Genomic DNA, 15,062 nt, shown 5'->3' on the forward strand with positions numbered 1-15,062 from the left:
TTGGGAGCTTTACTTTAAAAAAGTAATTAGTTATAGTTACTCACTACTTGTTCCAAAAAGTAACTGAGTTAGTAACTGAATTACTCTATGATAACTCGTTACCAGGAAAAGTAACTATTTGCGTTACTGTTGCTATATGTCAAAGATTTTGGATTTTTTTAGCAGTTTTGAGCAGCCAGTTGAAATGAGTAGAACAGACAGGTGTTTGTATCACTTACCAGCCAATAAAAAAAGAAAACAAGGAATAAATAACACATACATAACTTTCGATATTTATTAGATAGATAGATAGATAGATAGATACTTGATCCCCAAGGGGAAATTCAAGATATTGCACATCGACAGACCTACGGTTGACTTCAGCCGGTGTCATAGGTTTTTGTTGTGAGGCAGAAAGATCTAGCTTTTGCTGTTTGGAGGACTTTGCGAGTCCTTCTTTGCTAGTGGATGGCGAGCTATCATCTGTGGTGAAGGTATCGGTGTTTTTGGCCACTAGCTTTAGATGTGTGTGTGAGATGCTTCATTAAATTAGAGTTGCTTACGACGGATGTCGACAAAGTCTTCGCTCCTGGACATAATGTACACATTACAACATGCACATTCTTGCCCTGATGAATTTGAAGTAATGCTTATATCTCCACCTTGAAAATGCCAACTTTCCAGATTGTTCCTGACCTCTGCTGTTTCCTAGCTGTTAGCTAGCTGTTAGCTGTTGCGTGTGTGTGTGGCACGTGTGCTGGCAAGTGTGTAAAAACACTGGCTCTGATTGGCTATCATGAAACATGACTCTGCCTTAGCCAATCATAATCGCTTACGTCGTTATTAACGCACTTCCTCACTAGCTGTGAGCCAGGGTGCGTTCAGATCACTTGCCAGCACACGTACACAGTTTATTCAATCAATGCATAGTAACGCACCGCATTTAACGTCCAGTAACGTTAACGGCATTGTAACGACGGGAAAACTAATTAGTTAGATTACCCCGTTAGTGAAAAAATAACGGCGTTACCTAACGCTGTTCTTTTAAACGCCATTATTCCAAACACTGCTTATGGTTAAATAACCTTATCACCAGGGGCGTCACTAGACCTTATTCACTGGGGCACGTGCCTTAGTAAAAGTCTCCAGTGCCCCAGTAAAATTCTAGCGCGGCTCTAGCTGGAAACGGCATTCATGAGCGCATCTCCGTGCCTGCCTGCTTTAATCATGGCTCGAGCCTATCACTTACCAGCCAATAAAAAAAGAAAACAAGGAATAAAGAAAGGGGCCATAATAGCCAATCAGGAAATAGCACCTATGTAGCTAGCTAAGATTGAACGCAACAACCAATGAAAATCGTTCACATGATTCTTCCGAGTGTTTCGTTGTACTGCACACACATACACTGTGGAATCCGCTGGAGCTTGTTACATCACTTTGAGCATAGAGTAAGTCGTCCCCTGTTTAATGTTACAACAAATTCACAACTTGTTTGACAGAAAAAATGACAAGTTGATCGCTGTTAGAGAGTGTTACCCACATAACTAGCATCTGTTCTTCAATGCTTAGCGTCATTGTAGCCTAAATTTAGCAACAGTTTACCAGCTTGTGCTCTCTCCCTCACACACACACTCACACCATGCGTAGGTTGCATGCACACATGCGGACAATTAATAAGGATTTATACGTATACTGTAGAGAGAGTCCTTTAAAAGTAGCCTATACTGTTTGTGAAGCTGTCCTACTGTAAAACTAAACATAGCCTTCTGATAAACTATTCAGAGATGGACATCAGAAAATTCTTCCTGAACAGAGGCAGAGGGAGAGGAACAGTGAGGAGGATGAGGGAGGTATGATAATTTTGCCCACATAACATTAGATAGATAGATAGATACTTTATTGATCCCCGAGGGGAAATTCAGGGGGTCTCAGTAGCATACAGACATCACACACAACATGCACTTACAGCAGAAATGGTAAATATAAGTATAAGTATAAACATATAACCAAACTCCACTGTACAATAGAGACAGTAGGAGATAAGAAAAACTAAGATTTATGCTGGTAATAGCCAGTGCTGTGATTTGATCAATGGTTTAATGGCAAACTTAAATAAGTTTGCTGCATTTGCAAATGTAGCCTATAATAATATACACAGAATCAGAGTAGCCATCTGTGTAGATTATTATAGGCTACATTTGCAAATTATCACCAAAAGTCAGTATGAAGGCTTTAGTAGGCTATTTAAGATACAAAGAACTGCAGTATTGCCAGGATGTCTATAGGAGGGAAGTATATCTTGGGATGGGAGGGAAGTATATCTCAATTTTGACTAAAAATAAGCTTCCCTTGTGTTAGTAGGAAAGTCTATTAAATTCATGCAGTGAGTATAGGCCTACTTATGCCTATGTGTTTGGATGTTGCTGGATAGTGGCTGCTACAACAATTGAGGGAGAGAGTGCTGGAGGAGGAGAAAGAGGAGAAGAAGGTCGAAGAGAGGGAGAAGAGAGGGGAGAAAGAGCACAGGCTGGGCAGTCCAATACCAGGCAGGAGGAGGAGGAGAGAGACAGGCAAGAAACGGATGAGGACATACTGGGGGCTAGACGTAAAACTATTCAGAATATGGAGGAGGATGTCTGTGACCTAGGAGAGATATGTGATGGTCCAAATCAGGCTAGCCATTTATTTCATATTGCGCGCACAGTTATTTTTTTTTTTTTAATGTATTGGGAGTTGGGGGCCTGTGCCCCAGCAAAGCTCTAGGTCTAGAATCGCCCCTGCTTATCACTTATATTGGAGCTCCCTTGATAAAAATCACTTGTATTACTCACACATGCTTATCGTGTCATTTTGACCACTGGATTACCCTACCTGCTTTCTGCAAAACACAAACGAAGGAATTGCAACAGTGGGCCATGAAGATGCTTGCTCGATTAGGATACAAGCAGTTGTATAATCTATGGTTTTCTAGCCACTTTCTAGCTACTTTCGGGTAACGCAAAATGATGAGCTGCGTAGTTTTTAATGTCTTAACGCATGGTGGAGTGCTACAGCATGCTACAGTCATTCTTGTAACGAATTTTATGACAAAGAGGCCTAATTGGACTCTCTAGAAGCTCTCTAGACCTAGAGCTTTGCTGGGGCACAGGCCCCCAACTGCCAATACATTAAAAAAATGTGTAAAACATTTTTTTTTATAAATGTGCGCAATATGAAATAAATGGTCAGCCTGTGCTCTTTCTCCCCTCTCTTCTCCTTCTCATTGACCTTCTTCTCCTCCTCCTCCTCCAGCACACTCTCCCTCAATTGTTGTAGCAGCCACTGTCCAGCAACATCCAAACATATACTCATAAGTAGGCCTATACTCACTGGATGAATTTAATAGGCTTTACTACTAACACAAGGGAAGCTTATTTTTAGTCAAAATTGAGATATACTTCCCTCCCAGGCAAGGGTCCTATAGTCATCCTGGTAATACTGCAGTTCATTGTAGCTTAAATAGCCTACTAAAGCCTTAATACTGACTTTTGGTACAAATGTAGCCTAGGCAAATGCAGCAAACTTATTTAAGTTTGCCATTAAACCATTGATCAAATCACAGCACTGGCTATTGCCAGCATAAATGTTAATGTTACCATTGATTCGGGCAATTATCATACCTCCGTCGTCCTCCTTATCTCTCCTTCTGTTCAGGAAGAATTTTTTGATGTACATCTCTGAGTAGTTTATCAGAAGGCTATGTTTAGTTTTACAGTAGGACAGCTTCACAAACAGTATACTGTAGGCTACTTTTACAGGACTCTCTACAGTATACGTATTTCATTATTAATTGTCCGCATGTGTGCATGCAGCCTACATATGGTGTGAGGGACAGAGCACAAGCTGGTAAACTGTTGCTAAATTTAGGCTACAATGATGCTAAGCATTGAAAAACAGATGCTAATTATGTGGGCAACATTCTCTAACAGCGATCAACTTCTTTTTCTGTCAAACAAGTTGTGAATTTGTTGTAACATTAAAACAGAGGACGACTTACTCTGTACTCAAAGTGATGTGACGAGCTCCAGCAGTTTCCACTGTGTATGTGTGTGTGTACAACGAAACACTCGGAATAATCATGTGAACAATTTTCATTGGTTGTTGCGTTCAATCTTACCTAGCTTCAAAGGTGCTATTTTCTGAGTGGCTATTATGGCTCCTTTCTTTTTTTCCTTGGTTTTTTTTTATTGGCTGGTAAGTGACAGGCTCGAGTTATGACTAAAGCAGGCACGGAGATACGCTAATGAATGTTGTTTCCAGCGAGAGCAGCGCTAGAATTTTACTGGAGCAATTTTTACTGGGGAGACTTTTACTAAGGCACGTGCCCCAGTGAATAAGGTCTAGTGACGCCCCTGGTTTGCGTGATGCGTTGTTATCACTGGTAACAACACTTGTTATATTAATAAATGCTTATTAAAATCCTTAAAACAATGCTCCAAGAAGTGGGGGGGCGGCGTTACCCCGCGTCCAACGCCCACTACACCCCTGATCATCGGAAAGGCAAACTGCTTATCAACTTGGTCTGGCATAGTATTTCACATTGTTACTTTGATTTGTGTAGAACAGGAAATTGGTTGCTACAGAAATGTGATGTCACACTTATAATCATGCCAAACAACATCTTATTAATTCATTCAGGGTAGCTTCATATTATAGCCATGTAACTTACTGGGTGGTTTTTGGTAGTAACATTACACACACAACTTGGATTCACTAGCTGAATAATGTGTTAACATTAGCTAGCTAATGTTAGCACTACTGAACTTATGTCTGTCAGCCTGCTAATGTTAGTGTTATCCTAGCCTGGGTGCCAGCCGAACTTAGTCCCGCCCACAACATTTGAGGTCGGGAAGTTCGGTCTGGCATTGCTCCATTGAGGAGCAACTATGCTCGCCCCAAATCTCTGGCGGACCAATCAAATCGGGCTTTACGATGATGGACAGGTGAGCAACAGCGCGTCGTCTATCACGTCATCTGAGCATGCTTAGGTTGATTATGTTTGCAACTAAAACGCTGTGGCTAGAAGGAGACAGATGGCTTCTAAGACCCCATATGGAAAATGCATATTATTTCAATGAGGTTTTTATCACTGAAAATTATTATTTCTGAAATCTACTAAAGTTGAGATGTGGGAAAACTCATGGTTTCACTTTCATCAAGGGATCGTTCATTTGAAATCTCTGATTGACCACCTGTTCGAGGGATTTCCCTTTCCCAGCTGTTTATAACATGTTTGTAGCATATCAGTGTTCAACAGAATTATTTTTAAAAACGGAGGGGATATAGGCCAGTTTTTTCCTAATAGCCTACCCTACTACGTATATCTTAGATTTCGCTAATGAGTGTTATATTGACGGCACAATAACTTTTACAAAAGACCAGAAAACAATGTTAAGGCATTTGTGGAGAAGACAGATGGTTTGTGTGTTCTTCCTACATCTCACGGTAAGTTATTTCGTTGCTCTGATTAGTTAGGTCTATCCAATTGAGTGCAGAGGCATTCCCCCCTGTATCGGTTGAAACACGCCCCATAATTATGTCCCAATGGAGCAGTATCAGACTCATATTCTGACTAGAATTGAGTATGGCTACGTCAGGCTAGTGTTATCCAGCTCATCTCCATAAACGCACATTTTGTATTACCGGTATTATGTTAATTCATATGGGATGGGCATTTTTAGGCTTTTTGAGGCGAAATTGCACTGTGCCTACTTCTGAGGCCACTGTTCCCACCTAGTTTGGCCTACCATCAAATGTTTAACCTCTTTAGAACGCCGAGAGCCTGTAGTTTCTTAGGAAAGCATCATAATAGCTGTGTGAAGTACTGGCACAGAGCTACAAAGGCTAGAATATTGTTTTTGTATTTCTGCTGGATAACAAGCCTCTCTGAACTGACCTCATTTCAGCCTCTAGGTCACTTGCTATGACTTTAGAACCCAACTGAGCCCTAGAACCAGGTCTTGTGAAGCTTTGTGCAAATGTAGATCAATATAGAATGAAAAATTAGTACTTTAGACCATTATTTGCCAAGGTATGCTCATGTGTTTTGTAAAATGTCAACCTCTTGGTGTAGAAGCAGAATCCTGGTCTCAAATGAAAGGTAACACTCTTTCTTGTAGACTATTTGCAGTGGTGTTTGAGGTTGCTGTGTTAAGTTCAGTTGTGTGTGATTGCGACACAATTCATAGGATCAAATCAGTTTATTTTGCCATACGGGAGTTAGCCTACTGACCTACTGTACACAGAGCGAGCCTGTTCTGTTTTAATTTCTTAGCATTTGTTGTGATTAATCAAATGACACTCATGTTAACTTGAAATAGAAGGGCAGAAGATAGGAATGACATGTAATTGATGTCCACAAGCACAAAGAACAAACTGTTCTGGTAAAAATGTATTCTTGCCATGTTTAAATTTTGCACTTTTTCCTCTTAATAGCCTATCTCTGGCAATTAATTTTGGAACTGTAGATAGTTGTATATGTATTTAGCCTACGTTTTCGTAGATAGGCCTAATAGGCTTCACAGCTGCTAACCATCACCATCCTCCACAACCAGAGGATCTAATGGAAAATGATTTTTTGTCGCCTTTTTGCTTCTTATTGTAAAACCAACTGTTATACAAGTGGTCGGCATATCTCGGTCAATATTTGATATTAAAATTTACATTTTTAAGTTATTTGTAAATAAGTAAGTAGCCTATGCGACTGTTCTAGGCTAGCCTACCACTCTGCCTTGCCTACTACTTTAGTTGTAAACAAACGGTGACGTGACATTATGACGTAGGTGCAAAACCTTAATAGGGAATACAGTAGAGGGTAAGGGATGAAGAGGTGTGGCTACCCACCCGTACCACCTGGGGTCTGCCAGTCAGAAAGTTGAAAATCCGATTACACAAAGAGGTGTGCAGTCCAGGGTCTTTAAACTGTTGGATGGTAAATGGACTGCATTTATATAACGCTTTTTTCAACTCCTGCGAGCACCCAAAGCGCTTTACATTGTCATGCTTGACATTCACCCATTCACACACACACTCATACACCGATGGCAGAGGCTGCCATGCAAGGCGCCAACCTGCTCATTAGGAGCACTGGGGTTAAGTGTCTTGCTCAAGGACACTTCGACAGGGTCAGGAGGAATTGGGCTCGAACCAGCAACCTTCCAGTTGCTGGACAACTCCTCTACCTCCTGAGCCACTACCACTGGTCTGGGGCCATTTCTAGGCTTTTCCCTCCAACATTGTGTAAAAGAGGTCATAATTAGTCCGCTGCTCATGGCCCTCGAACCCGCCACCTCAACGCACACCGGCATGGGAGTCGAACGCTCTAACCACTAAGATAAAAGCCCAGGCTTCCAACTCAGCTGTTAGAAGCGTTCATAAGGTTAGGGGTGTAAGGATTTACACGTGCAACTAGCATGCTAGCTCAGTTCGCCTCTGTTACAATTGCACTGTCCCTACTTCAGAAGGCACTGTTTCCACCTATTTTAACCTACCTTTCTTTGGAAACAATCAGAATTAATGTGTGATGTACTAGCACAGAGTCACAGAGGCTTGAATACTGTTTTTTTCTTTCTGCCTCTAATCTGTGGCGGGCCGCCATGAAATCCAAACGGGCCGCCACAAAATAATGTTCTAAACGCTTTTTATGCACATTCTAAATGCTTTTTACGCACGCAGCCTTGCCCCGCCCCACTGCCCCCATCCTCTGCATGTATATTTAACAAAACATTAACCATTGTTGAAGGATTGTTGTTGCCACATAGAAGCATTGCATAGAAGATGGTGGGCTAAATTGCTATTAAATTAGCTTAGCATCGTGAACATGCTGCGCAAATTTGTTCAAAACTGCTGCATTCAAGTTAAAGGAACCATATGTAAGATTGAGGCCAAAACTGGTACTGCAATCACTTTCAAATTACTGTAGAGCGGTGTATCCCCTCCCCCTTCCCCCTTAACTCGAGGTTGCCAACCCGGATGCCGAAACACTACTGACTTGATTAGTAGATAGGTGGAGGGTGGTCATCAGGCCAAAACACAACATGACATGACAAAACACAACATGACATGACAAAACACAACATCAACATCAGTTGAGGGCTGCAACTTCACTTTTTAAATGACAATATCCTGGCCGGACTACTGTTGTCAGTGATATAAGTATTTGAAATGAACATGATTTCTTAATGTCTAGTGACTTATCAGGGCCATTTTATGAATAATTGAAATACATTTCTTACATACGGTTCCTTTAACTCTTCTACGGTCTAATCACAACATAGTAATGTGATATTGATGATTGATATGTGATATTGATGATTGGAGAGACTAAACTAAGTTAAGTTATGCAATCAAGCCGTATCTCCAAGCTAATGTTAGAATACTGTTTGGATGTCGAGATTAGCAGCTTAGTTTCAGCTGCTTGTCAGTTTCTACTGGGTAACTCGTCCAGGGCTCTATTCATTGTATTGACTCTGACACTGAATGTTTGCAAAATCCCGATGTAAATAGAAAAGTGTTTTCCAAGACTTAAAACTGCTTGTCCCAAGGAGAAGTACAAACCTTTAACTAGGCTACGTAGAAAACATTATGAATTGTATTCACACATATATCAGCAGCATCAGTGTTAAAACTCAATTAGACCTTACAATACCAAGACAATCTTAAAGTGACAGTAACTCAGTAACCCTATACACATACAAGCTTTCAAATGGTGTATAATATTACTATGTTACAGTACATAGCAATATGGTGCATACAATTGATTCATAATGTTGGGGGGAGGGGGTAGATGTACACTGTCTAGTGATAGGTGTAATAGGCTGGATTGTGTTAAATACTGAGCTGAAATCAATAAACAGCATACACACATAGTTCCCTCCCCTGTTGTCAAGGTGTGTGAGTGCAGTATGCAGTACGCAGTTGATAGCATCGTCCGTGGATCTATGCAAACTGCAGGGGGTCTATATCTTGGGGCAATGAGGAACAAATGTAGTTCTTGACTAACCTCTCAAAGCACTTCATAGACGTCAATGCAATGGGACGATAGTCGTTTAGGCAGGCAGGATGTGGTTTCTTTGACACAGGAACAATTGTTGATCTTTTAAAACATTTTGGTACAGTGGACCAGGTTAGGGAGAGATTGAATATTTCCGTGAACACTGGCGTAAGCTGATCTAGGCAGACCTGCTGCTTTCCTGGTGTTCACACTCCTAAATGCTCTGTGCACGTCATGCTCTGATAGGGTGAGCCCAGTGTCCTCTGGCAGCAGGACTCCGGCAAACATACATCATGTGCCTTCTCGATATTAGCTGCGTTTGTGTCAAAGCGGGTGTAGAATGCTGTCAGCTCATCTGCCAGCGAGGCGTCAGCACACGCAATGGTGGAAATCTGTGCTTTTTAGTCCAACATTGCCCTGCCACATGCATCTGACATCAGACTGTTCAAATTGGGATTAGATTTTTGCTCCATTTCTCGTCTGGCTTATTTTGGTTTTGTTTGGCTTCTTCCGGACCGTAAGCCCTTGTGGAAGGGGGGCGGGACTGTTGAACTCTATTGGATAGACCAAACCAATAGGCTGCCTTGTAAGCTACAACAGCCACAATAGTGACATAAATATCTAGTGACAAACATATTGCTGTAATCAAAATCAACTGAAGCGCGCTCAGGTCACGTAAATGAATAGGCACTGTTGCCTATCTGTCCATCATTGTATAAAGCCCGCCTGGACGATTGGATTGGTCCGTACAATTCTCAAGTTTTCATAGAGGCTTGTCAATAAAGCAAGTCCAGACCGAATTTCCAGAACTCAAATTTTGTAGGCAGGGTTAAATTCGGAGAATCAAGAAACTCCAAGGCACTCTCTATTGAAAAAGTTAAAAAGCCTTTATTATCATGGCTTGGTCAAGTTAACCTTCTAAAAAACTCTAGCGCGTTTCAGCTACATGCCTTCTTCTGGGAGTTAAAGAAGGGTTAAATTCAGGTTGGCTCCTGATAATTTAAAATTAAATGCATGTAGCTTAATCATGTAAATTTTGCAGGAAAGCAAACTAGTCATTGGCATTTATTTTGTCTTTTAAATCACAGGGAGACATACATGATCAATACAGCCTACATAGCGGTGTGCATTTATAGTCTTTATTACACGACACACAGTGAGTAGGCTAATAATTGGATTTAGGTAATTGCTACACATCTGCTAAAATGTATTGTCATAGTTAGTTATAATGCAATTATTTAATTATTTTATTTACCACAAAGCCTGATATAATATAGCCTAAACCATGCAGGTAGTAGTAGTAATGCAAGAATCGGTAGCTTAATCCAAGTAGGCAGTCGTTTTGTCATCTTCCAGAAATGCTTTACCATGCATGGGCACTCGAGGACGTTCGTGGCCAACACTAAATTTGTGCATGACCGGTCATCTGCCAATCAGCATGTAAAAACTAGTGCCAGAAGTCGACCCATAGAACACCATATTTTAAAAAATGTGCATTTACCTATAATCCATAGAAGCTGGAATTTACCAAAATCACTCAGCATTACCATCACCATACAGGCTCATATCCAGTTTACAGCCACAGTAGATTATTCCAAGCAAAGGAGTAAAGTGTGCTATTTTCTGAGCCTGATAACTTCTTTTGAAATTGTAAGAAGAACTTAAGCATGTACAAACGTCAGCTAAGTCGAAAATGTATTAGGTTTAGCAGTTCACCCGTTTATCAGAAAATAAGAAGTTACTTGTATTATTGATATTATTATCCCACAATGTGTAGAATAAACGAATTGCTTAATTATCTTAATTGCTTATATCATTACAAGACCAGCAAGCTGTGATGCTGTCATTAGTAATTGAATCTCTGAATAGTGATGTGTAACTGTGTGAGAACATTTCATTTTGTCATGTGCATTTGTCTTTGATTTCTCTCTCATCCTTGCATCCCCTCCTCATGTCCCCAAGGGTGTTTCTCAGAAGGAGGAGCTAAAATGGAGGAAGGGAGAACTGAAAAATACACAAATAAAAAGTACCAGTATTTGTCATCATCAGATTTACCAGACATAATGGCAGCCCATGTGCTTTTAACAGAGTGGTGCTAATATATGTCCCTCAAAGGGAGATTGCGGTAGCAGAGGATAGGTCTCCTCTCCCGGTACACATTCTAGATGTGTTATAGATGTGAGCAGGAATAATTACTAGGGATCTGGGGGAGCCTCTGACTGAATATGCTGATTCTATGGAAAGCCTTCTGCTGTCCAAGGTGTAGGTCATGTAGGGGATGTAAAATGTTGTCCATTAGGTTGACCAATTGTGCAACATACTTCCTCTAGGGTCCCAGAGCAGTCTTCAGTGCAGAGCTAGTCTTCTTTATTAACCTGTTAATTTTCTACTAAATCTGGCTCTGATGTTGCTGCTATATGTCAAACATGCCTTTGTAAACAGCTGAAGATAAAGATATTATCATGACTAAGCATGGGGAAGTTTGAGCAGTGGAAGACAAAAACATTCCATGATTGAATACTAGAGTGCCTGGTCCCCTGGCAGATGTGGAATATCCAAACCCATAGCGTAATCCCTGAGTGTACGCAACAGGGGCTTTTCTCTCATATCATAGCACTGTCCCCACCCACTGATTTTGTTCTTTTAATGATTGTGACCTCATTTCCTTAGTGTCATATGTAGCCAATACTTTTCGTTTCTTTCAGAGCAATGTTTTTAGAAAAGGCCTTTAAATTAGCTGCATGCAGAGTAGTCAACTCTCTGTGAAGCATAAAATCTATAAAATCTATAAACATAGCAGGTTCATAGATTAGCATGTGGATGCTGTATAAATATGACTTCAAAATGATGATCATGCGAAAAAGTGACTTTCTTGTGAACAAACCTCAAGTGATTTCCTGTTTTTGTTACACAACATGCATATCTGTGTGGGAGGCCACCCAACACGAGAATGCAGGTCTGAGAATCGTACCTACAATGGCTTTTTGCAGGTTTGCTGATTCAGACTGAAAAACGAAACTGACAACTTCCTCTCGCTCCCTGAGTCAAAAGTAGGTTCACATAGACATACACACATTGTACAGCAACAAACTCTCAATGTGGACACCCCCGCACATGCTAGCTCACAGCGCACCTTTATGACTCATACGTTACAGAGGCCAGTGGAAAAGAAAAAGTCATTACTCATTACTGGTCTCCTTGGTTCCAGTTTTCCAGTGTCGAAGAAGTGGTTTTCCTTTGTCCTGATGGATTAAATGTATATGCATATATATATATACACATATACAGGTAAGACAGGTATGTATGTCAACGACTCCCTTGGAAAGCATCTACTGTTCTTCAGAATTATTTAGCTAAAGAATAAAATGCAACCGACTGTTTTGTATCTCCTTGCAATAATGTGCTCTGCTTTAGCACAGGCTGCAATGCCACTGAAGGACCTTAAGATGCTAGAATTGTATAAGGATGTAAAAAGGTTAAACAAAAGTTTGCAGGTAGGTGACTTCAGTTATGTGTGTGAGTTTCAGTTATGTGTGTGATCCACTTTGCTGAGTGCAAACCAAAAGCATTTCTGAAACAAAAAGAATGCAATTTCAGTGTAATTTTAAACAATTTTTAAAAACATTCTCTCCTTTCATTTAGCACGATGGATCTCTAAGTTTGAATAACCCTGGGACTGAAATCAAGGTGAGTAAATCATAAACCAAAGCAGAAATGTACATAACATGCATAAAGATATTGTAGGTACAATAACTGGGTATATGTATAGTTCTATTCTAATTGAATGGTTCTTACAATATACATCAACGTTGATGACAGTGTTGTCCATCAATGCATAAAAACTTTTCTGTATGCTTTTAAGTATTAGCTGGTTAGTTGGAACTGTTCCAAAGAATCTAACCATCGGTCAGCTACAATCTTCTTTTTTTTTATAATGTACCAATGCAGACACTCAAAATTGTGAGACGTTTTACTGTGAGTTTTGTGAGTGGAGATCAGCATGTAATTTTAACGAGGATGGTGATACTTGCAAACCATAAATCGGTGATTCTGCCAATCACTGATTCTGCCATTTATGTATGTGTATTTAATTGTTTGCTGTTTCTACTTGGTCTTACTTAAAAATGCAGACATCCACTTTTCCTAATTCAGTTTAGTTGTATGGTGATTTGGCAAATCACCTCTCAGCATTGAGAACTAAGCTTCTTCAACAAAAATTCACTGATGCTTCAGTGGAATTCCCAGTAAGACATTAACAGCAAGACACTGTCCATATTGGTCAGCATAAAAAGCCACCAGGATATAACGTCAGAATATATGTGGTCATCACAGATCAAACTTTATTTGTTATTTTCCAGTTAAGCAATAGATGGCACTAATGAGTGCCTCTCTTCTTGTCTGAATAATATAACTAAGATCACTTCTGTGTATTTGTTTTTGAGACCAGCCTTAAGCTCAGTGTAAAAAGTTTACGTTAAAATTGAACTGTTCTACAGAAAAGCATCTCTATGTATTTGTATCAGATGTAAAAGAACTTAATTTATTTTTATTTCACTTCAAAGGAATGTTGCATGGCGTCAGCTCTTCAGTGCTACAGAAGTCAGCTGCTCCTTCTCAAAGTCAGCAGCACTAAACTGCGTTACAAAGTTTGTAAAAGCCTGAGCAGTCCTCTTATTGTAAGTTGTATTATAATGACAACATCCATTTTAGTAATTGTTTCTGTGCCCTTATATACATATACATATACTATACATATACATATCAATATATACTTACACACACACACACACACACACACACACAAATATGCACATGAATATATTAATATATTGTATAAGTATAAGTATACACTGTATGTATGTCATATGCATACATGAAGCTATGTTTACAGAGAATATTCACTTGGAAATGTGTTCATGTTTTAGTCTGAGAAACTGGAGGGAAGCAGTGAAGACTGTCAGAAGGTAGGTTTTCAGATTATATGTTTTTAAATTGTCATTGACACTAACACCATCAAACCTTTGTGGGACTTGTGTACTACTTTAATTTTTATGTTTTATATCATATGACCTCAAGTGACATCAGAAATAATCCTTTGCAGAACCCACAGTGCCAGTCTTGTGATTTATATCCTAATACAAACAGCAAGGAGTTCATGTCGAAGTTAACTTCTCTGCTTGAAATGGTTTGTATCTATCAGTTTCCCCTCTCTCTCACTTTCCCTCTCATTCACAAACACACACACACACACACACACACACACACACACACACACACACACACACACACACACACACACAATTGTGAATTACTTTGTATTTACAAAAATTATTGTCTCTTCCAGGCCAACAGCAATTAAGATGAAGTGGGAGCTTGCTTTTAAATATGAAGAAGACACTACTCCACGAACACTTCAGAGCTACTATGCATTATGTTATTAGATTATGGTATTTAATTTATTTATTAACAAATATACTTAAATAACTTTCAACATAAACATGTAATATTTTTGTGTTGGCCTGTGTATATCATGTTCATTTCCTTTTGAAAAAGGTGGTCCCATTTCAACTTTCTCAGTTCACTAGTGCATGTTGTTGTGAAAATTTGTATGTTATAGCAAATTCACATAATTGAATACTACTCATTATGTACATCATAACCATTGAAACGTTCTCAAACAAATTGACATTGTAGTCATCTTGAAACTTGCACTGGGTCAACTTGCAATGGGAACTGTTACTGCAGTAAGCTTATGGTATTTAATTTATTTATTGACAAATACAAAACAACTTTCAACAGACTCTTCTTTGTAATACTTTTTTTCTGTGTTGTGTTTCTATTTAGGCCTATACATCATGTTCATTTCTCTATAAAATACGCTGCTGCCATTTCAACCTTTTCAGTTCACTAGTTTGAATTGTTGTGCACTTTCAGAATGTATCACACATTATTTGAATACAACTCATTATCGGCACTCACCATTAAAATGCTCCTACAAAAACAATGGGACATTGTAATTAAAGGTTCTGGTGCCTCATTTATAAAAATGCTG

General features: G+C 39.6%; 1 protein-coding gene across 5 annotated transcripts; it reads left to right on the top strand.

Moving 5' to 3' along the window:
• Window positions 1–9,695: 9,695 nt before the first annotated feature.
• Window positions 9,696–14,810, top strand: il21 (interleukin 21). Of its 5 annotated transcripts, XM_042073573.1 has the most exons (8): window positions 9,697–12,060; window positions 12,219–12,307; window positions 12,430–12,504; window positions 12,653–12,697; window positions 13,573–13,686; window positions 13,936–13,974; window positions 14,112–14,195; window positions 14,355–14,810. In XM_042073573.1, the coding sequence occupies exons 3-8, from the start codon at window positions 12,436–12,438 to the stop codon at window positions 14,367–14,369; spliced, it is 366 nt and encodes a 121-aa protein (XP_041929507.1). In that variant the 5' UTR covers window positions 9,697–12,060; window positions 12,219–12,307; window positions 12,430–12,435; the 3' UTR covers window positions 14,370–14,810. The 5 variants fall into 5 exon arrangements, with proteins under 5 accessions (XP_041929503.1, XP_041929504.1, XP_041929507.1 ...); XM_042073569.1 differs by having other exon boundaries at window positions 9,696–12,060; window positions 12,166–12,504; XM_042073570.1 differs by having other exon boundaries at window positions 9,696–12,060; window positions 12,219–12,504.
• The last annotated feature ends 252 nt before the right edge of the window (window positions 14,811–15,062 follow it).

Source organism: Alosa sapidissima, chromosome 20 (assembly GCF_018492685.1).
Source record: "Alosa sapidissima isolate fAloSap1 chromosome 20, fAloSap1.pri, whole genome shotgun sequence".
Classification (NCBI taxonomy): Eukaryota; Metazoa; Chordata; class Actinopteri; order Clupeiformes; family Clupeidae; genus Alosa; species Alosa sapidissima.

Coding starts and splice junctions, on each gene's coding strand:
- il21 (XM_042073569.1), top strand. CDS start 12,376: ATGCAACCGACTGTTTTGTATCTCCTTGCAATAATGTGCTCTGCTTTA. Junction 12,505..12,652: donor GGTTAAACAAAAGTTTGCAG/GTAGGTGACTTC, acceptor CCTTTCATTTAG/CACGATGGATCTCTAAGTTT. Junction 13,687..13,935: donor GCCTGAGCAGTCCTCTTATT/GTAAGTTGTATT, acceptor TTCATGTTTTAG/TCTGAGAAACTGGAGGGAAG.